Genomic DNA, 25,177 nt, shown 5'->3' on the forward strand with positions numbered 1-25,177 from the left:
TCTTGGACGAAAATGCTATGGACTTATTCCACTGGACTTCAATGTGTTAGTCATAGAAATTTGGACGAAATATTGTATTGGACGAAAATGTTTGGACAAACATTTTTGAAAACAAAAATTTATTCGATAACGTCATATCTCACGCAACAATGATTGCAAAAAAGATTCACATTTATAAAATAAATCCTTTTAAGAAATTAATAACATTCAACGTGTCTGAGTATTTTTCTTATAAATCTTTCATCTAATTATAAAACATATTATGGGTTACTTTTGAAAAACCTGTAAAACGAAAAGCTTATTTCGAAAGGTAGGAAAAGGTGAGAGACCCGTGTTACTGGTATAAAGCATGTAAATACAGTAATCTTATTCGTGAATGCGGAAGCTCAAAATACAATATTTGGCAATATTTTACTACTTCAAAATTCAACTCTGCTATCATCTTCCTCACATTCTTAACATTAAGGTATATGGATTCGATCCTAGAAACAACACATTTAAACATTTCAAGAAGAAATTAAAAGTTGAATTGTAATCTTATCACCTTTCATTACGTCCAAAAATATTTCTGCCTTCGTATCACATTCAGTTCAATGGGCATAACAAAATGGTGAATCCTTATCGCGCTGTAGCGTTGTTTACTTTCTGTCATGTCTTTTCGAAGTTATCTTTCTTACGCATTTCTTTCCAATACACTTGACTGTCTGATGTGAAAGTGGATGGAAGAGCGGTTTGAGAGGATTATTTACAGACTGACACATCATATTACACATGTTACTGTAGTCTATCTTTCCAACAAGTGTCTTTTTCAGTTTGACAGAACAGAATACTTGAAATACCGGTTAAGTAGACGCAATGGAGGTCAAAAAGAATGGTTCGATTCCCATTTAGAAAACATTATATAGGCCTATTTATGTTTAGCAATATTTTTCTTATGTTGGGCTGATCCACATCCCGCTATGGTTTCTGTTTAGGACAAAGAATTTGAATCGTCTGAAAGAACTAAAAGGCAAAATTAAATTTCAGATAAGCCAATAATAAATATGTTTGGAAAGGAACGGGTTACATCAGCTTCTTGTCTATGCGGATGACGTGAATATGTTAGAAGAAAATCCACACATGATTAAGGAAAACACTGAAATTTTACTTGAAGTAAAGCGATAGGTTTGGAAGTAAATTCCGAAAAGACAAAAGTATATGATTATGCCTGGTGATCAGAATATTGTACGAAATGGAAATATAAAAATTGGAAATTTATCCTTCGAAGAAGTGGAAAAATTCAAATATTTTGGAGCAAAAATAACAAATATAAAAGACATTCGGAAGGAAATTAAACGCAAAATAAATATAGCAAATGCCTGTTATTATTCGGTTCAGAAACTTTTGTCATCCAGTCTGCTGTCAAAAAATCTGAAAGTTAGAATTTATAAAAAGTTACATAAGCATTGAAATATGTTGTGGCTGTGATAAAAGTATTGCAAATTAGTTTATAGTGCCACATTGGCAGTGATAAAAGTATGCAATATTAGTTCAGTGGCCGGTGGATACTCTACCTTGTGGTATATTTTTATTTATTTTTTATTGGGTTATTTTACGACGCTGTATCAACATCTAGGTTATTTAGCGTCTGAATGAAATGAAGGTGATAATGCCGGTGAAATGAGTCCGGGGTCCAGCACCGAAAGTTGCTCGTATTGGGTTGAGGGGAAAACCCCGGAAAAAACCTCAACCAGGTAACTTGCCCCGACCGGGATTCGAACCCGGGCCACCTGGTTTCGCGGCCAGACGCGCTGACCGTTACTCCACAGATGTGGACTTGTGGTATATTATTTACACTAATTTTAACTGGGAAATGTAGAAAATACACTTTTTAAAGACATTCAAACCGCTACAAAATGCTATATCGTAACATTAAAAGTGCTATAAAATGTTAAATGTGATTTTTTAAGTGCTAAATTTATTATTTTAAGTTTCCAGAAATCTGCCATCGCTACTTATGATAAAATTATGTACTAATAACAAATAGTTTACCAGTTTGTATTTTTCTTGCACTCCACACTGCGCTTTACGATCTCGCTTAACGTTCATTTCTTAGCGTAACTTAATTGGTCCAAGATTGATATCACCTTACATAAGAATAAGACACATTTTTGTGCGTAAATACTCTGAAACGCGTTCCGATATAATTTTAAAACCAAAACTCTCACGAAAAATGTTGTACTAAATCTCGGCCGTTGCCAGGATACGCTTACACGCGCTAACAATAGCGCATATGAGAACTAGATTAATAGAATAATGCACGCCTATAGGTTAGAACTTAATTGTTTAATGGGATACGTTCACAGCTACTGTTTGCTTCCATTAGCGCTTGAAATCCTGCCCTGACATCTACGTCTATCTAATCTCTTACCGCAACAAACTGGATTTCATTAAGCACGACTGTGAATCCGCCTTGCGACTCGACGCAACGCGACGCTCTGACTTTCCTACACTACCCATACGGTATATAGCGGAATAGGAGATGAGCGGTTTAGTATAAACCCATCTATACCCTGTAACTAGAATCCTCCATTTTCATTCACACAGAGGTGAAAATTAGTTAATTTGGTATTAATAATTCAGTAGCCCCGGAACAGAACATTACTGTGGCTGCGTAGTACAGAGCAGTGATTCTGAATCGAAGGACCGCAGTCCTCCAGGAGTCTCGTTTTTAGTAGGTTATTTTACGACGCTTTATCAACATCTCAGGTTATTTAGCATCTGAATGAGATGAAGGTGATAATGCCGGTGAAATGAATCCGGAGTCTAGCACCGAAAGTTACCCAGCATTTGCTCATATTGGGTTGAGGGAAAACCACGGAAAAAGCCTCAACCAGGTAACTTGCCCCGACCGTGAATCGAACCCGGGCCACCTGGTTTCGCGGCCACACGCGCTAGCCGTTACTTCACAAGTGTTGAATCCAGGGGCCTGTTTCACAATGTTTACAATCTTTGTAAATTGTAAACTTTGCTTGTAAATTGTAAACTTCTGTTTCACAATCTTTGTTTGTAATGTTGAACTTTACAAAGGAAATCAAATCTTTACAAATTAAATTTTGCTCACTTTACAAGTATTCTATTTCACAATGAACAGTAATTTTACAAACGTGTAAATTTTACTTGTAAAATTAGCATATTTTCTACAATACCTCTGAGATGTGTAAAGTTTGATATTGCAACAAATTATGAATAAATACAATAAAGAAATACTTATTAAATTAATTTTTGAGTAACTGGATAATATTAAGAATCAAACTAAAGCAGTTTTGATGTTATTAAGGACTTCTAATGACTCAGACGAAGATATTGAATTTAGGCCTAATCAAACGAAGACGTATACGTAAAATTCTATGGGCAAGAATTAATAACACGATCGTATCATTGCATAAATTTAATGAAAGTATCGAATGAGTCCCGCGCTATACTTCAGAATACCGCGTAAGTATTTATATACGAAGACTGTATTTAATAAATACTCTCACTTAATAAAGAAGTTCCCTGCACCAAAAATAAATAATCCAATAATGCAATAGCGACACTATTTACGCGGTATTCTGAAGTCGTTTCGAGTCCCGTTTCGATGGAATCTCTCCTAAAAGATATGGGACATCATATTCAACATCCAAAAGAGAAAAGTGATGCCCTAACCTCAAAGCGAGAACTGTATTGTTTTGCATTGGATACATACTAGCTGTCAGTTCCGTGGGTTAGCAGATAAGCACGGAATTTCTAAGATATCAGTGTGCAAAAGAGCCCACAGAGTAGCTGATGTTGTTAAAAGAGTTAAATTCGGGGCACGTTTTTGATCACCAAAATGTTATTTACTAAAGCACAGAATTGTTATGCTGCTGATGGGATCACTAATGTTTGTGAGGTTATGGATGCAACATTAATAAATACTGATGGATCAACACAAAAAATTAACCTGATTTTGTGGTTAAACATCGTAATTATTTTATCAATTGCATATTTGTACATGGACCAAATCTGTTATTTACTTATTTGACTGAATTTTGTGCTAACTTTGGTCATTTAAGAAATAGACGTATTGGTATACTCGACCAATCACATCACATGAAACTCCATTGTCGCCAATATATAAAAATCTAAATACTTTTTTTTAGCCATACTTTATATTTTCTGTTCGTGAAATATGAAGCAGCAAGCTTAGAATAATCTATTTTAGTACAAGATATAAACATATATATCGATAGTAATAAAAATACAGCGACTTTAGCTGTGCTCCATAGCGATTTTTGTAAACTGTCGTTGGCGATATTGTGTAACCGAAAATACGTATTTGTAAATTTCTTTAGCTGATTTTGTAAAGTTCATCAGACTTTACAAACTAATAAAATAGCATTGTGAAACACAATTTACAAGCATTTGTAATCTTTTACTTGTTATTTGTAAATTGTTAATTTGTAATTTGTAAGGATTGTGAAACGGGCCCCAGGGGTCTCAAACAACAGTTAATGGTGGGGCAGAGAAACATAATAATAATAATAATAATAATAATAATAATAATAATAATAATAATAATAATAATAACAACTTATTTTCACTAATGATAGGTATTTGACTTACGTCATTCATCTATATGTTCTTTGTATCGCTATTTTACTCGTGGTTTTTGTGTTAGGGAAAGCCCTATGGCAGCGCTTTTCAACCTTTTTCAACACGTGGCACACTAAAAGTGTAATTTAAACTACCGCGGCACACTCATATAATCTAAAGCTGTGATTTGGAAATTGCTGGTTCCCTATAACGTCGAGCAGAAGGACGTGTCATAATTAGGCTTCGTATTCCAGCTACCTAAAGACTGAAATTAAAGACACATTGGGATATAGTACACCGAACACAGGTAATGCAACGGATAAGGACATAAACAAACAGATCCTCGCTGTGTGTTCGTGGAGTACAGTCAACTGCCGACATTTTGAAGCTATACTAGTAAACACAGGCTTGAGCCGTGATGTTCATTTTCGTCGTGATCTTTGCAGTGAATAATAACGTGCATTCGTAAGTTACGGAACTCGAACATAGGCCTATGCGGATGTCAGTTGAAAGGATTTTATATTGCAACAAATTCTTTCAACAGCACATGATGTAGAACAAGATATTCATACTGTCTGATATTTTTCTTGTTTCATTAGGATATTGCATATGTCGCTCATTACTAAAAACTCGACTTAATATCTTCATAATTTTCAGATTTTGATGATACTAGTTCTTTGGATTACGTTCAACACACTTTCTGTATCTTTTGGTATTTCAGTATCTTTCAGTGCACTGTTTTGTCACTTTTACGTTTATTTTACACAATTTATATGTAATATTGTCTATATTGACAGTGAAAATATTAGTTCAAATATCCTCAACTATGTCTTACAATATTACACGCTTGAGCGTCTTACCTAAGGCATTTTACCTCTGTAATGAACCTTCAATCAGCCACAAAGATGTATTATTTAAATAATACAACTAGTAAGAGCAGTGATCGAAAAGACTACTCACTATGACTGCGTCCCGGTTTTTACTTTCTAGACTCTAGAGGAAGAGGGCAGAGGATGCGTAACTATTTTGTATACGAACATACCTGTACCTGCGCTGTGATGTCACATATACTTCGAATCAGGCAACTTCATTCCAGTTTATAGGTAGCTGGAATACGGATCCTAGTCATAATGAGTGGAAGTCACATAGAGTATCTTCTATGAACAAGTAAGTTCTAATATGTCGGAAGATAATTTTAGGACACATGTTTATTAGACCTTTTTTGCTGGTTTTGATTAATTCCACCACCTATTAAATATTATACCTTTTTTTAACCATCATTGTAGAAAAGGCAATTATCAGTTCAAAAAGAGATACCATAATGTGCCAAAGGCTAAGAAAATGTTGAATCTTCAAACTCCAGTTACAGTTAGTACGGTATTGTACGCGTAAATAAAGCTATAATATGTACTATTCAAATTAAAATTATAATGTACTATAAAAAATGAACAACGTTACTTCTTTTCTGTCCACGACACTGTAATGTATCACCATCATCTGCAGCGTAAGTAAGAGCAATTGAACTAATATTGTAAGTAATAAATGTATGGTTATTGCTTTTAGTATGAATAGGAGTAGTTCTTTTTTTTTAGATTAACGCAATGGTTTGTTCAAATTAATTAAATAAAACTTAATCATTGGATGCTTTCAGACTGTAAGTGTTGCTTTTAAAGTTATTTAGACCTTCATGGAAGTAAACATGTTCTCTACTTTCCAATTACAGTATTTTATTATAAAACATATGCTTTGAACTCGTTAGAAAAATATATACATATACTGTAGATGTTAATTTCTTCTGCAAAGGTTTGTTAATAGTAGAATATATTTTCGTAGTAATCACATTCGGAAGAAAATTCTCAGCTTGATCTGACTTTTACACAATTCAATCGAACAGAATCTCTTGGGAAAATCAATATTCCTGAGGCCGTAACGTTATGACGTCACGCGCAGTGTGTTGAGGCCTTGTTTCTAGGTGGCGTTGGTCAGATCCGGTGCAAATGGTGAATCTTGTATATTCAGGCAAAAGCAGTTAGGGTTTGGATGATTATTCCATGAGCAAATGGTCAACGCCGACTTGGAGGGGCTGAGTGCATTTGGATTTAAAATAAGGTACAGGGATTAAACCCGAGTGCAAATGGTCACTAGAGGGTTATGGCTACCGCACATTCCCCAAATCTTACAATATGCGCGACTATTATTTGTGGGAAATCCTACGGCAAATATAGATAAACTTAAACATAATATAAATAATGAAACAAAAATATAATTGTGTGCATGCTATTATTAACCAGCTCAGTCATACGGTTAGAAGTACGCCGGAAGTTATGGATCGATAAAATGGCGCAGCTCAGGGCAGCCATGCATGCATATCTCGTACGCGAGTTCCCTACAGAAACTCGAATGGAACCTATTATTAACATATGCGAGCGATAATAGATTATTTGTGTAAATATTGAGAATCAGCAGCAGCAGCAATGATAATAATAATAATAATAATAATAATAATAATATATTTTCACATAAAGAAGGTTATTAGTTGGAATTTAAAATTTCACTAAGTAATTATGAAATATTCCATGATAATGAATCATATTTATACCAAAGAACTTTCCGAAATATAGTCCAGTTTCTTTTTATAAAAGAACATCTTTGGAGCTAGAAATAAGTTGTATCACACAGTTTGAAAATGTGGCTGTTATCTCCAAAAATAAGGTGACGACATAGTTCGAAAACGTCCAGGAAATCGATAAGTTATCATGTAGAAGACAGATACGATAGATAAAACAGTTTGATGTGATAATCTAGAGTTACTGATGAGTAACAGCGTAAAAAACTCGGTGCTTCACTGGCAAGAAGCAATGGCTCCTTTACGACTACAGAAGTTACTAAAATAAAGTCACGTTGAGAATTTAAAATGTTTTATATTTTACATTCTGCCTCAAACGTCGATGTATCCAGCCATTGGATATGATTTCCGGCAGAATGATGGAGAATCTTCTTTGCCCTGTGTTGTCATAAGTAAGCTGTTGAATGTGCTATGTGCCTCATTTTAGGGTTTAGTACTGATTTAAGTGGTTACTGGATTGAGGACAAAAATTACAAGATCCTAATTTTTTAAGTAGATTGCGACAAAACCTTATAAGCACATTTAAAAAAAAATACCCGACATCAGAACAATCTGAGAAAATATTATGGAGCATGTAAATAAAGACCACAGACTATGCTGTAAAACTTTAGGCAGAACTCGGCGAGTGTGATCACCTATCGACAGGTGCATAGCTTTATTATGCTGCATATATTTACGTGGATGGGGTTATTGACGAACAGCGTGAGGAAAGTACTGCCAGCCAAAGAAAGACAATGGGAATACCGGGAGAACAAGCGGAATACAGAGAGAACAAGCGGAATACAAACAGAACAAGCGGAGTACAGAGAGAACAAGCAGAATACAGAGAGAACAAGCGGAATACAGGGAGAACAAGCGCAATACAGAGAGAACAAGCGGAATACAGGGAGAATAAGCGGAATACAGGGAGAACAAGCGGAATACAGAGAGAACAAGCGGAGTACAGAGAGAACAAGCGGAATACAGGGAGAACAAGCGGAATACAGAGAGAACAAGCGGAATACAGGGAGAACAAGCCAAGCACAGGGAGAACAAGCGGAATACAGAGAGAACACGTGGAATATAGGGAGAAAAAATGTGGTGAAAAAAGTGTGAGAAACAGATTGTAAAATATACATGGAATTAAAATTCAAGAGTGCAGCCATTTATGTACTTATAGTGTAATTTGTATGCTTTCGAGCGCCGTAGTCAATTGAAACTTGTTCAAAATATAAATAAGAGATTGCTGATTCATTTTTCACAAGAAAACGAAAATGCGATTTTTGACTGAAAATGACCAAAATGTCACCCGTCTCCCCCTGAAGGTAACTATGGAGGAACTTCCAAAATTTATCATATCTGATATTTATTTACACTGCTTAATCATTTTTTTACTAATTATGCGAATGTACTAGTTCTCCTGAAATTTGTGGACACGGGTTTATATGAAGGGTACATTCCTGCAATACTTATTCCATTCCTGGTTGAGTGTTAGAGAAGGCCGTATGGCCTTAACTCTGCCAGGTTAAATAAATCATTATTATTATTATTATTATTATTATTATTATTATTATTATTATTATTACTTTCTTATCATAATGTCTTTGACGGCAAGAACAATTATTGTTATTTCACTAGAATCGTGGCTTGAATCGGAACTTGTGAAGGACGAATTCACTTAAGTGTGTAGTTCGAACCCCGATTACTATGAGTGATGTCGATAACCAGCAGACGACCGATTACGACCCTGTCGTAAGACTGAGGATGTTACTCGTATATTCCTTGAACTAGTGCTTAGCGATAGGACATACCACTTTGTGTTCTGCAAGGCTATATTAATTTTCAGCCTCCTCTCCCCCTTAAAGACTGTGACTTTGAAAAATAGCTGAAACAATGTACCTACGTATATTCATGCCAAAGTACAATACTTCGAAGAAGAATTACTTCTTTTTTATTAATAAAAGTATTGAGTCAACGTAAGTTTTAGCACACCTCTTATCGTGCAATATATTCAACAATCTACTTAAGTAGCCTACAGAGATAGCAACATATCTATACATTTCGAAATCACTGTACGATATTGATAAGATCTGTTTGTAGAGGAATTTCTAGAACGGATAATATCGCTTAAAAACAAAGAAAGAAACATAAAAATGACCACTGGCAAAGATGAGTTAAAAAAAAACAGGAAATGTGTTTGTCAAAAGCAGGTGGAATCACTTTCGTACTACGTTCTTGTCATTCATAAAAAATTCGTATTATAGGCCTACAGGAATTTTTTTATTATTTTTATTTAGCTAGTAAGCAAAATGAGTACAAATTCAAATATATACAACAAAAATGTTTCTAGCCACTACCGTAAGAGCTAGGCTCGTGTACGGTGTGGTCAATATATATCACAATGTTTCATTTTGTTTTCAAATTATGCGGGTCGTTGGAGTTTCATTCATGTGTCACGTGAGGGCTTGAGAAGTGTGTATCACGAAGTCATTGTCATTCAGGATGCGATACACTCTACAGCAGAGATCGGCAAATGTAATACATTTAGAACTTGTAGTACGCGACTTCTCAACCCCGCCCTCTACTTCACCTGTATCGGCAAGGTTTGTCGGCGTGTTTCAATGTGCTCATTCTTGTAATTACCAGTGGCGGACTATTAAGAATGTCCCTTTCGGAGGAAGTAAGTGAATCGAAGAAGGCAAGGAAATGTAATTTCCATGAAGAATAGGAAGAACATCTACTTTTGTGAGGAAGAGGAGAATATCAGATATTTTCTGAGTCAAAAAGTGTTACTAACTTGCTAAATATAAGTAATGTTCATTTAAACTATAGAGTCTATTTTCTCGGTTTAAATTTTTCTTACAAATTCACTTCTTCAAAACCCATCTACTCCCACATTTATTCACATATTGTTCTGCAATTCCTTCTGTTGTTTCAGTGTATTCCAATATTTGATAATTGGCATTAAATTTTATATAATGTGAAGTACGATTGGGTCTAAAAATTAGAAAAAAAAATTAATTCAAAACATAATTAAAGCTTGAGTAAACTAAATGTCAATTATGTTTCACCATGTCATAAGCTACATTTAGAAAAAAATATACATTAAAATACCTACAGTGAAACTTCCCTTAACGGACACTTCCCAATAGCGGACTCCTCTCAATAGCGGACATTTTAAAATTACCCTGCAAAATAACATTGGCCCTTACGATAAAATTCTTCCAAATAGCGGACCTTCTCAATAACGGACGCGGACACAAATGTATTTCCCAACAACAATTAAAACTTCCAAATAACGGACAGCATCAAAGAAAAAAAGAAAAAGACGGTTGTAAATTAAACGGAATTCTAACGAAATTCTTTGCAACAATCATTATCGTGCATTTTAACGTGCTTGTACTTTATTGAAGGTAAGCAGCACAGTTGCTAGTTGTGATACTGTACGTAAGCAGTCCGTACTTTCTTAGTTTGTCAGGTTGAGTGTTCGGAAGTACAGTCACATTAAAAATGTCACAAAAAAACGTAAACGTTCGTCACCAAAAGAGAAAGTGGATGTTGTAAAGCATAGTGAGAAGGAGAAATTAAGTGTTCGTGAGTTGGCCACAAAGTTTAATATGGGAAAAACTCAGGTTAGTGAAATTTTGAAAAGCAAGGATGTTATTTTAAAATCATACACTGAGAATGCAATTCTAAATTTCTTTGTGTAAGGTGAAGTGGTACAGTGACTGCTGTTTATTTCATTTACAAAACATTTACTTGTACGATTTCTCTCTGGATGAATACTGTAAACAATCTCACTGTCTACTGTACTATACTGTAAAATATACTGTTGAATAGGCCTATGTATGAGAAATTTTAATGTACTGTATACATAGGCCTACTAACGATTTTCTAAATAGCGGACACTTCTCAATAACGGACATTTACTCAATAATAGCCAATATACATGATCATGAAATTAGAAATAGTGAACAAATTAATATTCCATACTGTAGATTACATAAAACTAGTACAAATTTTTCTGTCATGGGGATGAAATTATGTAATAAGCTTCCCAGTCAATATTATAAGTTAACAACCAATATTATAAGTTACCATCTACTCTGTAGATGAGTTTCTTCACATAAATTCACACGAAATTGTTTTTTAATAAATAAAGTTATTTAGATCAGTTACAATTATTTTTCTGTTGCTGAGTTTTTCAACACAAATTTGTATGAAGTTGTATTTTAATAAATAAGTTTAATTGCAATTTAGTTAGTTTTCTTTAATTTAAAAGTTTCAAATTATTTCATGTTTTCATTGCATTACTTAAATTTTACTGTTTCTATTATTAGTGTTTTTAATGTATTTATATGTTTTTTTTTTCAATGTATTCTGACAAAGCCTAAAACTGTATGTCTAATGGCCAAATAAATTGAATTGAATTGAATTGAATTTTTCCCCGGCAGTGTCCGCTTTTGGGAAGTTTCACTGTATTTATGAAATATAGGTAGAAATTATATAGCTAGCCAAATACTAACATTCAATTCATATGAATAATTAATAATGTTGATATTACTTATACTACAGCTTTGAAAATTTGCACGTATGTACCAAGTAATGCCCACAAATGGTACGCCAAAAAACTATTCATTTATCTCTTATAGTTTTAAAAAAATTACCAAAATTCAGTTCAGCCCCTCCTTAACTCAAGATAAATTTAATTATTTCCCAAGTTTTAAGTGATTTAATAGCTCGTAACGTGTTAAAGCTCCGACGGGCATTTAATATTCAATGTTGACGCTGACATAGCAGATTATCGGCACGAGTGACATCCTGTTACGTGCAACAGTGAGGTCCTGGACACAGGATGGAGGCATCCTTATCTTACAGGACATTAGCACTTCCAAGAGAATTAAGTTCTTCCTGTAACTCAGACAGTTCTGCGCACTTAGTGCTGACACTATGTTATACGCATCATCAGAAGAGTTCGCCCGCTCACCCGCCCGGCCTTCGCAGCTAGTTAGCATGCCATCCCAATAAACACTGTCTGCATGAATGCAACACAAGCTGCGCGACTTCAACTTGCTTATCTCACGACTCACAAATCGTGCCGTAAGCCCTTTATGCAGTGACTTCGTCATTCGCAAACTACTTCCTAATTTCGTACGCAGTGGGCTTGAAGAGACAGTGGAAAGACCTTGGATTTGTTGTGAATTTACATCTTTTGCTGCTGAAAATGACTTATTTTCAGACAGAGAAAAAAAATTATAAATATCATTGTACAATGTACATAAAATTGCAGATAAGTACCGGTATAGTTTAAAAATTCCTACAAAAGTACTTAATTACTTACTGTCTTTTAAGGAACCCGGAGGTTCATTGCCGCCCTCACATAAGCCCGCCATTGGTCCCTATCCTGAGCAAAAATTAATCCATTGTCTATCAACGTATCCCACCTCCCTCAAATCCATTTTAATATTATCTTCCCATCTACGTCTCGGCCTCCCTAAAGGTCTTTTTCCCTTCGGCCTCCCAACTAACACTCTATATGCATTTCTGGATTCGCCTATACGTGCTACATGCCCTGCCCATCTGAAACGTCTGGATTTAATGTTCCTAATTATGTCCGGTGAAGAATACAATGCATGCAGTTCTGTGTTGTGTAACTTTCTCCATTCTCCTGTCACTTCATCCCTCTTAGCCCCAAATATTTTCCTAAGCACCTTATTCTCAAACACCCGTAGTCTCTGTTCCTCTCTCAAAGTGAGAGTCCAAGTTTCACAACCATAAAGAACAACCGGTAATATAACTGTTTTATAAATTCTAACTTTCAGATTTTTCGACAGCAGACTGGAGTTTCTCAACCGAATAATAACAGGCATTTCCCATATTTATTCTGTGTTTAATTTTCTCCCAAGTATCATTTATATTTGTTACTGTTGCTCCCAGATATTTCAACTTCTCCACCTCTTCAAAATATAAATTTCCAATTTTTATATTTCCATTTCGTACAATATTCTCGTCACGAGACATAATCATATACTTTGTCTTTTCGGGATTTACTTAAAAACCTATCTCTTTACTTGCTTCCAGTAAAATTCCCGTGTTTTTCCTAATCGTTTGTGGATTTTCTCCTAACATAAAAGTACATTGATTTTAATAGCGAGGAGACATTCCAAACTATACTCTAAGTATTCCAAATTTCTCTTATTCTAATGGGGTTTATTGTGAACTAATACTCCCTCCGTTCCAAAATATGGTATAGTAACAAACAAAATAAGTTTGATTATTGCGCATGTGCGCACGAAATGTTTCGCGGTGTGGTATTCTGTCCAGTAGTTTATTTTTATTTTAGTAGGTTATTTTACGACGCTTTATCAACATCTTCGGTCATTTAGCGTCTGAATGAGATGAAGGTGATAATGCCGATGAAATGAGTGCGGGGTCCAGCACCGATAGTTACCCAGCATTTGCTCATATTGGATTGAGGGAAAACCCCGGAAAAAACCTCAACCAGGTAACTTACTCCAACCGGGAATCGAGCCTGGACTATTCAGTAGTGAAGGGACTATCAGACAGTGCAGTTGTGAATGTTTCTAATCTTCTTTAGTGCATAAAACTGTAATAGGTTTATTTAAATAGTTCATTATGAACAGAAATCAAATGGGTACCTGCTGTGGTGTTCCTGTTGCAGAAAATGTAACACCAACCAAGTCAATTTTGAATAGAACGTCTATGGGACAACAGTGGTACAAAAACGGGTTATAAGTTGTTGCAGTTTTTATGTTAATTTGCCTCTCTCAAAACAATGTTTGTTTTTCATTTTATTAATTTATTTGACATCACACAGAATGAAATGTACCTAATTTTTATGTTTTTCTTATGTGAATTTATCAATCAAATACGTATCTAGAAGGTGTATTAAAGTTACATTATATTACTGAGAACTTTAACAAATGTATACCATATTTTGGAACAGAATTAATGACATCTTTCTATGCCATATTTTGGAACATAGGGAGTATTTTGTTATATTTCCCACCATATAAGGATTTGTAGTGAAGAGATTCAAGCAGTGAACCTTGACGCCGTAGCTTGTCTTTTACCCATCTGAAGCATCTTGTAAGTTATATATAGCGCCCTTGCTGTACGGCGAGGAAGACATTTTGCTTGTTTTCTCCCCTGAGTTCACTGAATGCCTGGATAACAGTAAATCAATTCCTGAATTATTCGTAGAATATTCTGGTATTGTAAAGACTGAATACCATTGAAAAAAAAACAAGTTCCAGAAGAACAACAAGAACAGAGTCGGGGCTCTTGGGTGGCTGCCGTTTCAATACAATATTCCGTCCATCTTATCTGGCCGCAGGTAGAATCGGAAAGTCATTACTAGAACAAGGGGTTTCGTACTGTTCTGGAAATGCAATTTTTTTTTGTTCCAGTATACTTGAGGTCGTAATTTGCTTTCTTCTTAGAACTACATCAGCATACAACATCCCTTTCATCATAATTCACAAAGTAGTTAAGTATGTTACTTTAAACTTAATTGAAGAATCCTTAATAACACTCTTTTGCATGTCACCAACTTTCTCACACTGTAGAAGAAATTACAAAATGGTATTACAACTCTGTCGCACATTCGACATTCTACTTTCATTTGACTGGCTTGATAGCCCTAGACTTTCCGCTGGAACACCACCTATGGCCATTTGAATCCCATCCACAATGAGATCATTAAATATTTTTATTTGACGCCCTACAGTATGATGAATTCAATTCAATTCAATTTATCAGCCCCCCAGACATATACACATAAGATACAGTACATTTGAAAAACACAAATAGAAATAAAATTAATTGAAACAGTAAAAACTAATTAAAACAATTAAAACACGAAATATATTGAAAGTAAGTAATTAAAACAATTCACACTGAATATATTAATAGTAACAAAATGTAAATACATTTATTAAAAACAATTTCATGCGAATTTATGTTAAAAAGCTCACCAAGAGAGGAAAAAGGATTTATTAATAGCCAATTATAAACAGTCAGGTTCGGATGGTGGATGCTTATTTCAATACTGTACCTATTATCAAATTGCAATATTTTGTAACGGAGAAAGAATATTTTTAAATTTACCATTTGAGTCATAGAGTTTATATTCTCAGATCGAGAGAAGTGATAAAGTTCTTTGATATCAGCGGTTATGAAGACGTGTATTTCCGGCAATATTTCGAGATCTTCTGTAGATTCTTGAATTTGAATATCATTTGATTAAAAAAAAAAAGATACACTTTTTACTAAAAACTGAAAAATGCTGAACCAGCTGCCCCTTATAATTCTAGAATATATGCAACCCGTTAAGACAGAAATGAGACGATGGTCGATATTCCTTTGCTTGCTTAAACTGTATACGTATGGTATCAGCGCATTTCGCACAATAAGAATAAGACCGTTCTAAGAACATGTGATTCTTTCATAGAATGGAGTTAAGAGGTCGTGCTAACTGCATCAGTATGAAAGAATATACAATTAACAGCGCGTGGTCACAATGTAGACCTACATTTCCTGTTGTACAAAGAATCTGTTTCTTAGTAATTCCGTATTAGCTGAGACCGAAGTTTTTAGCAGTGATATAATTATGGGTTGCATAACATAAAACTATAAGGCGTAGCCCTGATTCAACCTGTATTTTATGTGCATCATTTTCGGATAAAATTACTTCTATGTAGGCCTACTGAATATGAACAAAATTTATCAAGTAGCTAGAATAATAAGTCGCTACACAGACAGACAAACAAACACAGAAATACAGTATAATCATATTCTATAATATGAATACTGATAGTTTTCCGGTAATTTAATTGAGCTCAACGAATGTTTGTTGTCATAATTTATTTCGAGACCGGAGGTCGAGAAATAATTGTCTAATGACAACAAACATGAGTTTAAATTAAATTACCTGAGGTTAACTATTATCACGAATTGTACTCGGAAAGATAATCCCAATGAGAACAAATGTAATTCTGAATAACTAGCATTCGAAGCAGAGATGATAGGAATAAAAGGCTCCTTGAAACAAAAACAACTGAACATTTGAAGTTATAACAACACTTTATTGTGAACTCTTTTATCATTGCTTATCTATAATTTTGAACATGTTTAATTTTATTGTAAACCATTTACATTCATAATAATTAACTGTGCAATTTATGACGTAATCATTCGATTACAGATATATCGAAGACGAGACGATAAAAATAATACAAATGGACGTAGAAGGAGAAAACTATCATTTATTAATTTTGAGCAGCATACTTTTAACTATCAGTGTAATTCGATTCTCATTGGTCAATCTAGCGTCAATGAACTCGTTCACTGGATGACAAACGTTCGCGTGGAATTATCTATAGTAATGTCACAAGAGATCTGAGATTTGCCGATAAATCCACGACCGAAGCTCGTGGATTTATTTGGTTAATCTCGGACCTCGAGTGACTTTTATTAGGACTATTTCGTGAATAAAATAAAAATGTAAATAATATATTCCTAAAATTCGCTCAAAAATGTAAATAATTATATATTTATGAATACTTTATCTATTCAGACATAGTGAAGTCGAAATAGATGAATAACGATTACTGTGTTAAAGAAATTGAATGTTATTCAGTAATGAAAATTGAGAAAAGCGAAATACAGGTTTAAAAATGTTAATTACAATACTGCGCTTTTCTCTTGTTATTATAGCCAAACAGAAATACGTTTTTATTACCTGCTGAAATCATAACTTAATTTAAAGATTTTATAGTATAATTACAAATAACCTGATTAATACAGTAATTAAATGAACAATAGTTATGGAGTGTCATTTTCTTTAGATACAATGGACTTGGAATTAGAAGATGAAGATGTAGATGTGGAAGTAGGATTTCGCACTTTATTTCCTGCAATGGATTCATGATCATCGATTTACGTGGAAACAGTTGGCGACACTTACTAAACAAAAGAACGACCATGCGATAAAATGATAGTGATAAATCGAGCTACAGAAATTATCGCGATGTATGACTGTGATTGGTTGGAATTCAAAATTTCATTACACTTCATTGGCTGAAAATAGAATGACGTCATATAATCGAAATAGTCAAAGTATTGTTTCGATATCAGCGATGCTTACAGCATGTAGGTATTTCCACAAATGTCACGAAATCCATTTTTTGCAGTACCAAAATGCTTTCTCTAATAATAAAATAAAAGACATCGAAAATAATATTAGGCTGAAAAGCAGAATGTAAAAAAATCTTAAAGTATTATGGACACGGTACATTTATATAATGCTGTGTAACAGACAACAACGGTTCAAATTAGCTACAATTCAAGACAGCTGAGACGGATAAAGAAAAGTTAACCTGTCCAGCGTTACATATGAATTGGAGCCGGAACGGATTCAGGTAGAATCAAAACCCCTTCGGCTGTTGCTGCTGACAATGAAAATGATCATGATTCTGATGAAATAATACGAACTGTTAAATGCTCATACAAGTCCCTAGTCGAAGAAATAAACTTAGCAATATATTCAGTTCTATTAAACGAGCATATCTTGAATAATTTTGTAAATTTTATCACGAAAATTGACCTAAAAAGTTCGATAAAAATAAAACAATATACACCCAAATACACCCAAAGCTACACTACACATTAGAAATTGAAAAAAACAAATCCATTAATTTTCTAGACATCACAATAACAAAAGTAGACAACAAACACACATTCAAAGTATACAGAAAACCCATAACAACACCAACACACATACACAACACATCCAACCACCCCACACAACACAAACAAGCTGCATTCCGAACAATGGTACACTACTCAACATACCAATGAACGAACAGGATTACAACGAAGAACTAAACACAATCAAATACATAGCATAAGAAAACGGATACAACCCCAACATAATAGACAACATAATACGTAAGACAAAACATAACCACAAAAAAACAGAAGAATACAACACAAACACAAGAACACAAAAAATACATCACATTAACATACAAAAACACACATAAAATTGCAACCTCGTTCAAGAAATTAAATTACAACATCGCATACAGAACAAATAACACTCTACAGGAACATCTCAACACACAAACAACACAAACAAACAAATACAACCACACAGGCGTACACAAACTCAAATGTAACACCTGCAACAACTTCTACATAGGACAGACAGGCAGATCATTTCAAACACGTTACAAAGAGCACATCACAGCCATAACAAAATTACAAAACACTTCCACATACGCAGAACACATCACAAATGCCAACCACACCTACAGAGACATCAACACAGACATGGAAATACTGCACATCCAACCAAAAAGCCAGAAACTCAACACACTAGAACAATATGAAATATACAGACACACGAAAACACACCCCAACGATATTATCAACACACAACTCAATTTCAAAAAACATACACTCTTTGACTCTACACTACGAACGCACCCACACAGGAAACAAGAGGCGTCAACACCAACAACGACCAGTTCTGAATATGACCCAAAATAGGTCGAAACATGTTAACAAGGTACGTTAAAATGTAACACAAGAAAGACTTATCATACATATTCCGAAATAAAACAAAGTTAGAAAATGTAGCGCGAGAAAGCGATCTGGCCAGGTCTTGGCTTAGGTAAAACTCATTAAAGGGGTTAAATAACCAGATTTAGAAGCACATTTACAACTCAAAGAAAAAAGCGGTTTACGAGCAGTAATACATGAATGGATGGATCGATGTTTAACCCCTCGACCACGCCCCCTAGCCGTTATTTTGAACTGCCTATTGAACGCGACTATGAAGAAAGAAAGCACCGGCAGTTACCCCAACACGAAGGACCTTTAACAACGCAGCCGAATAGCTACAGAACATAAGATTCTCTGATTCGTCTTATCTTGATAATTTTGATTTAATCTTACAAACTTTGGAAATAACACAGTTAAATATAAAATATAGCTCCCGTTTACAGAACGAACGTTGCTTTTCAAGGAATACAGGGTGATTCACGAGGATTTACCGTCACTTACAGAGCTTATTTCCGAAGATATTCTGAGTCAAAAAGTCATATAAACAATATTTTCAGAGTTAACTAATTTGAAGTTGTTAGTATAATCCTTTCTTCTTTAGTTTTAAGGGTACACAAATATTACAAATAGAGAATAAACTATTCATAAATATTTCTTTAATTGACTAGTGTTCTGAAGTTAAAATTGTGTTGTTAATTCCTTTGTACAGATTTTGTTTTCCAATTTTTAACTAAAAATGGCATCATTCTTACGCACTTATCACAAAATTGTTATAAATCATAAGACTTTAAGAATTTGATTCTTTACAATTTAATTATGCATCCTAATGTACAGTCTTGAAGAATTTACAAGAGCGGCGTGATTTGTAGCAATTGTTGTGACAAATGCGTAAGAAAATGTAATTTTGTAGTTAAAAATCGGAAAAAAGAATTGTACGAAGCATCTATGGAATTCACAACACAGTTTTAGCTTCAGAATACTAGCTAATTAAAGAAATGACACTTCTGAATAGTTCATTCTTTATTTTTAATATTCTTTTACCCTTAAAATCAAAGAATAATGATATTTTACAAACAATTTCAAATTAGTGTAGCCCTGAAAATATTGAGATTATGACAAATGTTTATATGACATTTTTTTCTCAGAATATCTTCGGAAATAAGCTCCGTAAGTGACGGTAAATCCTCGTGAATAACCCTGAATATTGTATAATTTATCATTATTATATTTTTGTGTTTTATGTACGGAAGAGAATGACATTTTGTATCAATAGCTATTATTTTTATTAGGTTTATTTATACACGCTTTAACATCTGTGGTCATATAGCGTGTTTAAGATCCGTGGGTATACCAGTAGATCGGTTTTTTTACTATTGTTGAGTTCCTGTTTTTATTGTGTGTTGTAGATGGTGTGTGTTCATGTTACTGATTTAGATATTTGATTAATTTTTATGATATTTTGGTGATTGAGGCGGTGGTGAATTATGGTGTGTAAATTTCCAATCCGGAATTTGCCTTTTGTGTTTGAGAGAAACCACGAAAAACCCAGTCAGATTGGTCGGCCACGAGGTTTGAACCTGAAAATGTCCGAATGCGAGTCTCATATGTTATCCTCTGAGCCAACTCGCTAGGTAGAAAAGTTCTTACTGAAAAAAAAAACATAATTCATCTTTGTTTCGATGTTGATTCTTAATAGGCTAATTAAATTGTGTCTGATTCGTATTAAATTAATAATCTTGACGATTTTGACCTAGGAATTACAATATTTATAAACAACATAGTAAAATATGCAATTGTTATGCTCTAAACCATTCTTTACCTACAGTGGTGATCAATCTCCATAGTAATAATAAAATTAATTGAGAACACAGGATAATCAAGAAGTTGAAAACCCCAGTACACCGCCAGAAATAGTAACAAGGCTGTACCTAATACTGTGATAAAAGGAATGTTTATTCTGTAACTAAATCATTCAAAGATATGTGAGTTTCAATAGATAAATTAACTGCAGGAGATTCTATATCGCTCTCAATTGACATATTATCGTACAAAGCTTAATCAGCTGATTAGATATATTTCGAACAATTCTATCGAAGCATGTACTACATCAAGGACTTTAAGATGAAAATAACTTTAAATGAAGGAAGATTTATAGCCTGAATTACTAAGAAATTAACAAACTACAGTATGTAGAGGAAAAGTTCTTGGTCTTGTAACAAATGATTTCGTCTTCTGAACATAACACAAACGCTATAAAATTTTAAAATTCTAATACAATTTCCAGAAATCAGTTCATTTTTATTATAATTAATTTTATAAATGTAGGCTACAAATATTAAAGTTCCTTAAATCACAGCATTTTCTAAACTTTATTACACTGTTCTGAATTTAATTATTTTTATTTGTTGTAAGTAGTTCTATGTAACAAATCTAGTTTCCTTTCCGCTCTAAGTTTACTTTAATATTGAATAACGTTTATCTACGAGCCTGCGCTACACACAAAAAGGTAAGTCACGCTGACACTAAACATTACTGAATGCCAGTAACTCAGTAGGTCTACCTCTAACTGTAAATGACATATAACGCAAACGTATGAAGTCTAGACTCAGTCTGATGATCACAAGGCGGTAACGGAGCAATAGTAGAATCAAAGTGTTATGGTAACCCGATACAATAGAAGATAATTTGATCTATAACAAATTTGTATACGTCTCATATAACTGCAAAGGACAATCAATAAGTTCCCGGACTGTCCTGAATGTAGGCAACACAAACAACTTAGAAAACGGGGAAGTTATCTAGAATCAGGGAACGCCTGGAATCTATATTAAATCCATGACTTGAAAGGCGAGAAAAAGACTAGCCATAAAGTGTATATGGAAAAATTCCAGGAAAAAATCGCAATAGATCCTTAACATGTTTGCAGAAAATCATGTGTAGAAGCTCAGTTCTTAAAGATAACCAGATGCTGTTTGATAGACTGACTCAATAGGCATGGAAGCAATTATCTTCAGTGACAAGCGCATGTGTGTTTAACGATATAATAAATACACGTGCAGTTCGGAAATATATTGATTGCACCTTGTAAGTTAAACATGCACTCAGAACAAACCGGAAGTTCACAGATCACATGGTTCTTCGCATAGTGTTGTCAACATTGGCGGCATATGTAAAACTGGTTAACTGCAATCTGGTGCTTGGTGTATAGATCACGTCCTAAAGTATATGCTCACGATAGATTTAAATAGAGTGATATTTTGTAGGTAAATGTATTTATGTTTGCATGTAAATGTAATAGATTAAAAACTAACACGCTTCACTACATAAAATTAATTACTTTATTTTGTGTATTTCTTTGCTGTTACTTCAATCTCTAAATCCGTACAGAAAAAAGTGACTAGTCTGATTCCAAAAAAAAAAAAAAAAAAAAAATATATATATATTAGTTGGGTACTTCTTGTCATCTTAAGTTATGAGATTGCGACATTTTATTTAACAGTTTATACTGCATACAATTTTATCATAGGTTTATAGTAATTCAAGGGTAAAGATTAATAAAAGTAGAAACTAGTGTACTGGTAGCCACAATAATTTTTCTCATTTAAAGATGTAAGTTAAAACAGAACTTATTTATAAGTTTATGAATATATTTCACCGTAAGTAATGTCATTAATTTTAGAGGGTTATTATTTTAGATATTTCAAACAAAAGGTTTAATACAATTTTCCTCGTTTTTGGCTTCCTTTTCGAGATAAAAAATATTTCATATTAAACATTTCATAGCGTGTTTAGGGAAAGCCATTGATTTAATTCTTGATATGCTTAGTCAATTTAAGAGAGCAGTGTATTATGATAATAAATAATTGAAAGAATTTTAGTTCTGTCCTTTAAATTTGATCCGAACTAATATAACATTGTAAAATTCCTTTGCAGAATGCAGAGTTACATTTGTTCGGATCAGATTCCTGCACATTTAAAGGACAAAACTAAAATTATTTATTATCATAATACATTGCTAAAATTCTTTATTGTCACAATACATAATAATAATAATAATAATAATAATTATATATATATATATTTAGTAGGTTATTTTACGACGCTTTATCAACATCTTAGGTTATTTACCGTCTGAATGAGATGAAGGTGATAATGCCGGTGAAATGAGTTCGGGGTCCAGAACCGAAATTTTTTATTTTTTTTTTTATTTTATTGGGTTATTTTACGACGCTGTATCAACATTTGGGTTATTTAGCGTCTGAATGATATGAAGGTGATAATGCTGGTCCGGGTCCAGCACCGAAAGTTACCCAGCATTTGCTCGTATTGGGTTGAGAGAAAACCCCGGAAAAAACCTCAACCAGGTAACTTGCCCCAACCGGGAATCGAACCCGGGCCACCTGGTTTCGTGGCCAGACTCGCTGACCGTTACTCCACAGATGTGGACAATATAATAATAATAATAATAATAATAATAATAATAATAATCTTTATTATCATAATACACTGCTCTCTTAAATTGACTGAGCATATCGGGAATTAACATTGGCTTTCCAAAACGTGCTATGAAATGTTTAACATAAAACAACTTTTATCTCGAAAAGTAAACAAAAACAAGCAAAACTGTACTAAACTTTTTTTGTTTGAAATATCTAAAAGAATAACCCCTTAAAATTTAATGACATTACTTACGATTCATCCTGTATAATCAAATAGAATTGTTGGCAGCATTCACAATCAATTAAAATTGAGAATGTTGAGATTAGTGTCCCCAGCAGCGCTTCCACCATCTCTCAAAGGCAGATAAATCTCCACATACAAGCATGCTATTGAATTCATGGTCTGAGGATTTATGTCGGACCAAGAAAATAGTTAAATAACAAAATAAAATGACATAGTAATAATGTAACATAAAAACTTACTTAAGTAAATGCTGTACGAAAATTTATAGATAAATAATCATGTTTTAAGGTAATATATTGGCATACGAACCGATTGCAGAGAATGCTGCGATGTCTTATCTCTCGTTAGGTTGAGAGATCCTCTTCTCCCGGTTCGGAAACACAAGCCTAACAAGGTGCAAAGAGCGTGAAAGAAATTCAACCCCCACATTAGTCTTCAGTCGTCAACACATCACCACTCAGAACATGCGTGTCTCTTCCCGTCGCTCGCCTTGCATTCTACAGTGCTCATTACGCGTCCCGCGCCGTCTTATCTCACAGATAAATTGATCTTTTAACAAGTAGCTTTCACAACGATTACCACATTCCACTATTTTTTGTATATTAGAGATGATTCAGAGACTTTTCATCCATAATCTCATCGTTAAACCGAAAGCTTAACCGAAATGATAAAACATTGCAACCTATACGCCATTATAAAAATTTCACAATCTTCGGAAGGAAAGTTATGGATTTTTCATCGCCTGTTGGAACATAAATAATAAGATAGGCAGATCGAGTATTCATCGGATTTTTACAGTAAGGCAGATTGTGCAGAAAAATGGTTGCCAAAGGAAAAGAACTCCATCTATGTATTTGTAGATCTGGAGAAAGCGTACGATTTTTGTTTCCATAAAACATACAATAAGATTATCTCTGCAAATATAGGTTTTGATGAAGCAATAATGTCATTAATTTGGCGTATATACAGGGTGTTTGAATAAAAACGTGCAAAAATTAAACAGGAAATAACGACTGTTCTACAGAACATTTTAACATAGGGAACTTGAGATGTGCGAAGTCAGATTAAAGAGAAATGAGCTTAAACATGTTTGTCGCTATCGTGTACTGTTTTCCACATTATTTACATTTATTTACACTTATTATTTACATTTGTTTACAATTACTATTCACATTTACTTACACGTATTATTTAGATTTTCAAATCATTTTCATATGCTATGCAAATCTGTGTTAATGACGTACCAATTCTAACCTCACAACAGGAATTCGAAATTACGGCCACCAATATTTAGTATTTACATTTAAATAAATTATTTACATAATATATTGACATTTATTATACACAAGTAGGTTGTCCATTATATGTTTTGATTTTTGACCTACTGTCCACAAGGTGTCCATCGTATTTACAAAATCTGATATAATCAACGACAGATCGTTTCATATCATTCGAAATGTTAATCGCAATACGTACAGTACATTGTTAACTCAGTTGTAAATGATATGAAAATAATTTTAAAATGTAAATAAATATAAATAAGTGTAATATGAATAACTTGGGTATATAAATAGCCTATAAATAAGGTTACAGGTAATTTCGTCCAATTTAAAATGTCCAGAGACAAAAAAGGTCCAGTCAAAAATGTTCAAGTAATAATTGTCCGAGAAATTTAGTCCAAGCAATAAATGTCCAAAAAGCAAA

At 33.7% G+C, this 25,177-nt stretch overlaps 1 protein-coding gene across 7 annotated transcripts in view; it reads right to left on the minus strand.

Moving 5' to 3' along the window:
* The window catches only part of Pde8 (phosphodiesterase 8), a 770,548-nt gene that overhangs the window by 218,366 nt on the left and 527,005 nt on the right, over positions 1 to 25,177 (minus strand). Inside the window, exon 1 of one of the 7 annotated variants that reach the window (XM_069816065.1) lies at positions 23,783 to 23,972. The exons of the other annotated variants lie outside the window; for them this stretch is intronic. Coding sequence (XP_069672166.1) covers positions 23,783 to 23,902 — 120 coding nt within the window. The 5' untranslated portion in view covers positions 23,903 to 23,972. Of the gene's footprint in view, positions 1 to 23,782; positions 23,973 to 25,177 lie in introns of those variants that run through there. 7 annotated transcript variants of the gene reach the window in all.

This window comes from Periplaneta americana, chromosome 17, assembly GCF_040183065.1.
Source record: "Periplaneta americana isolate PAMFEO1 chromosome 17, P.americana_PAMFEO1_priV1, whole genome shotgun sequence".
Lineage (NCBI taxonomy): Eukaryota > Metazoa > Arthropoda > Insecta > Blattodea > Blattidae > Periplaneta > Periplaneta americana.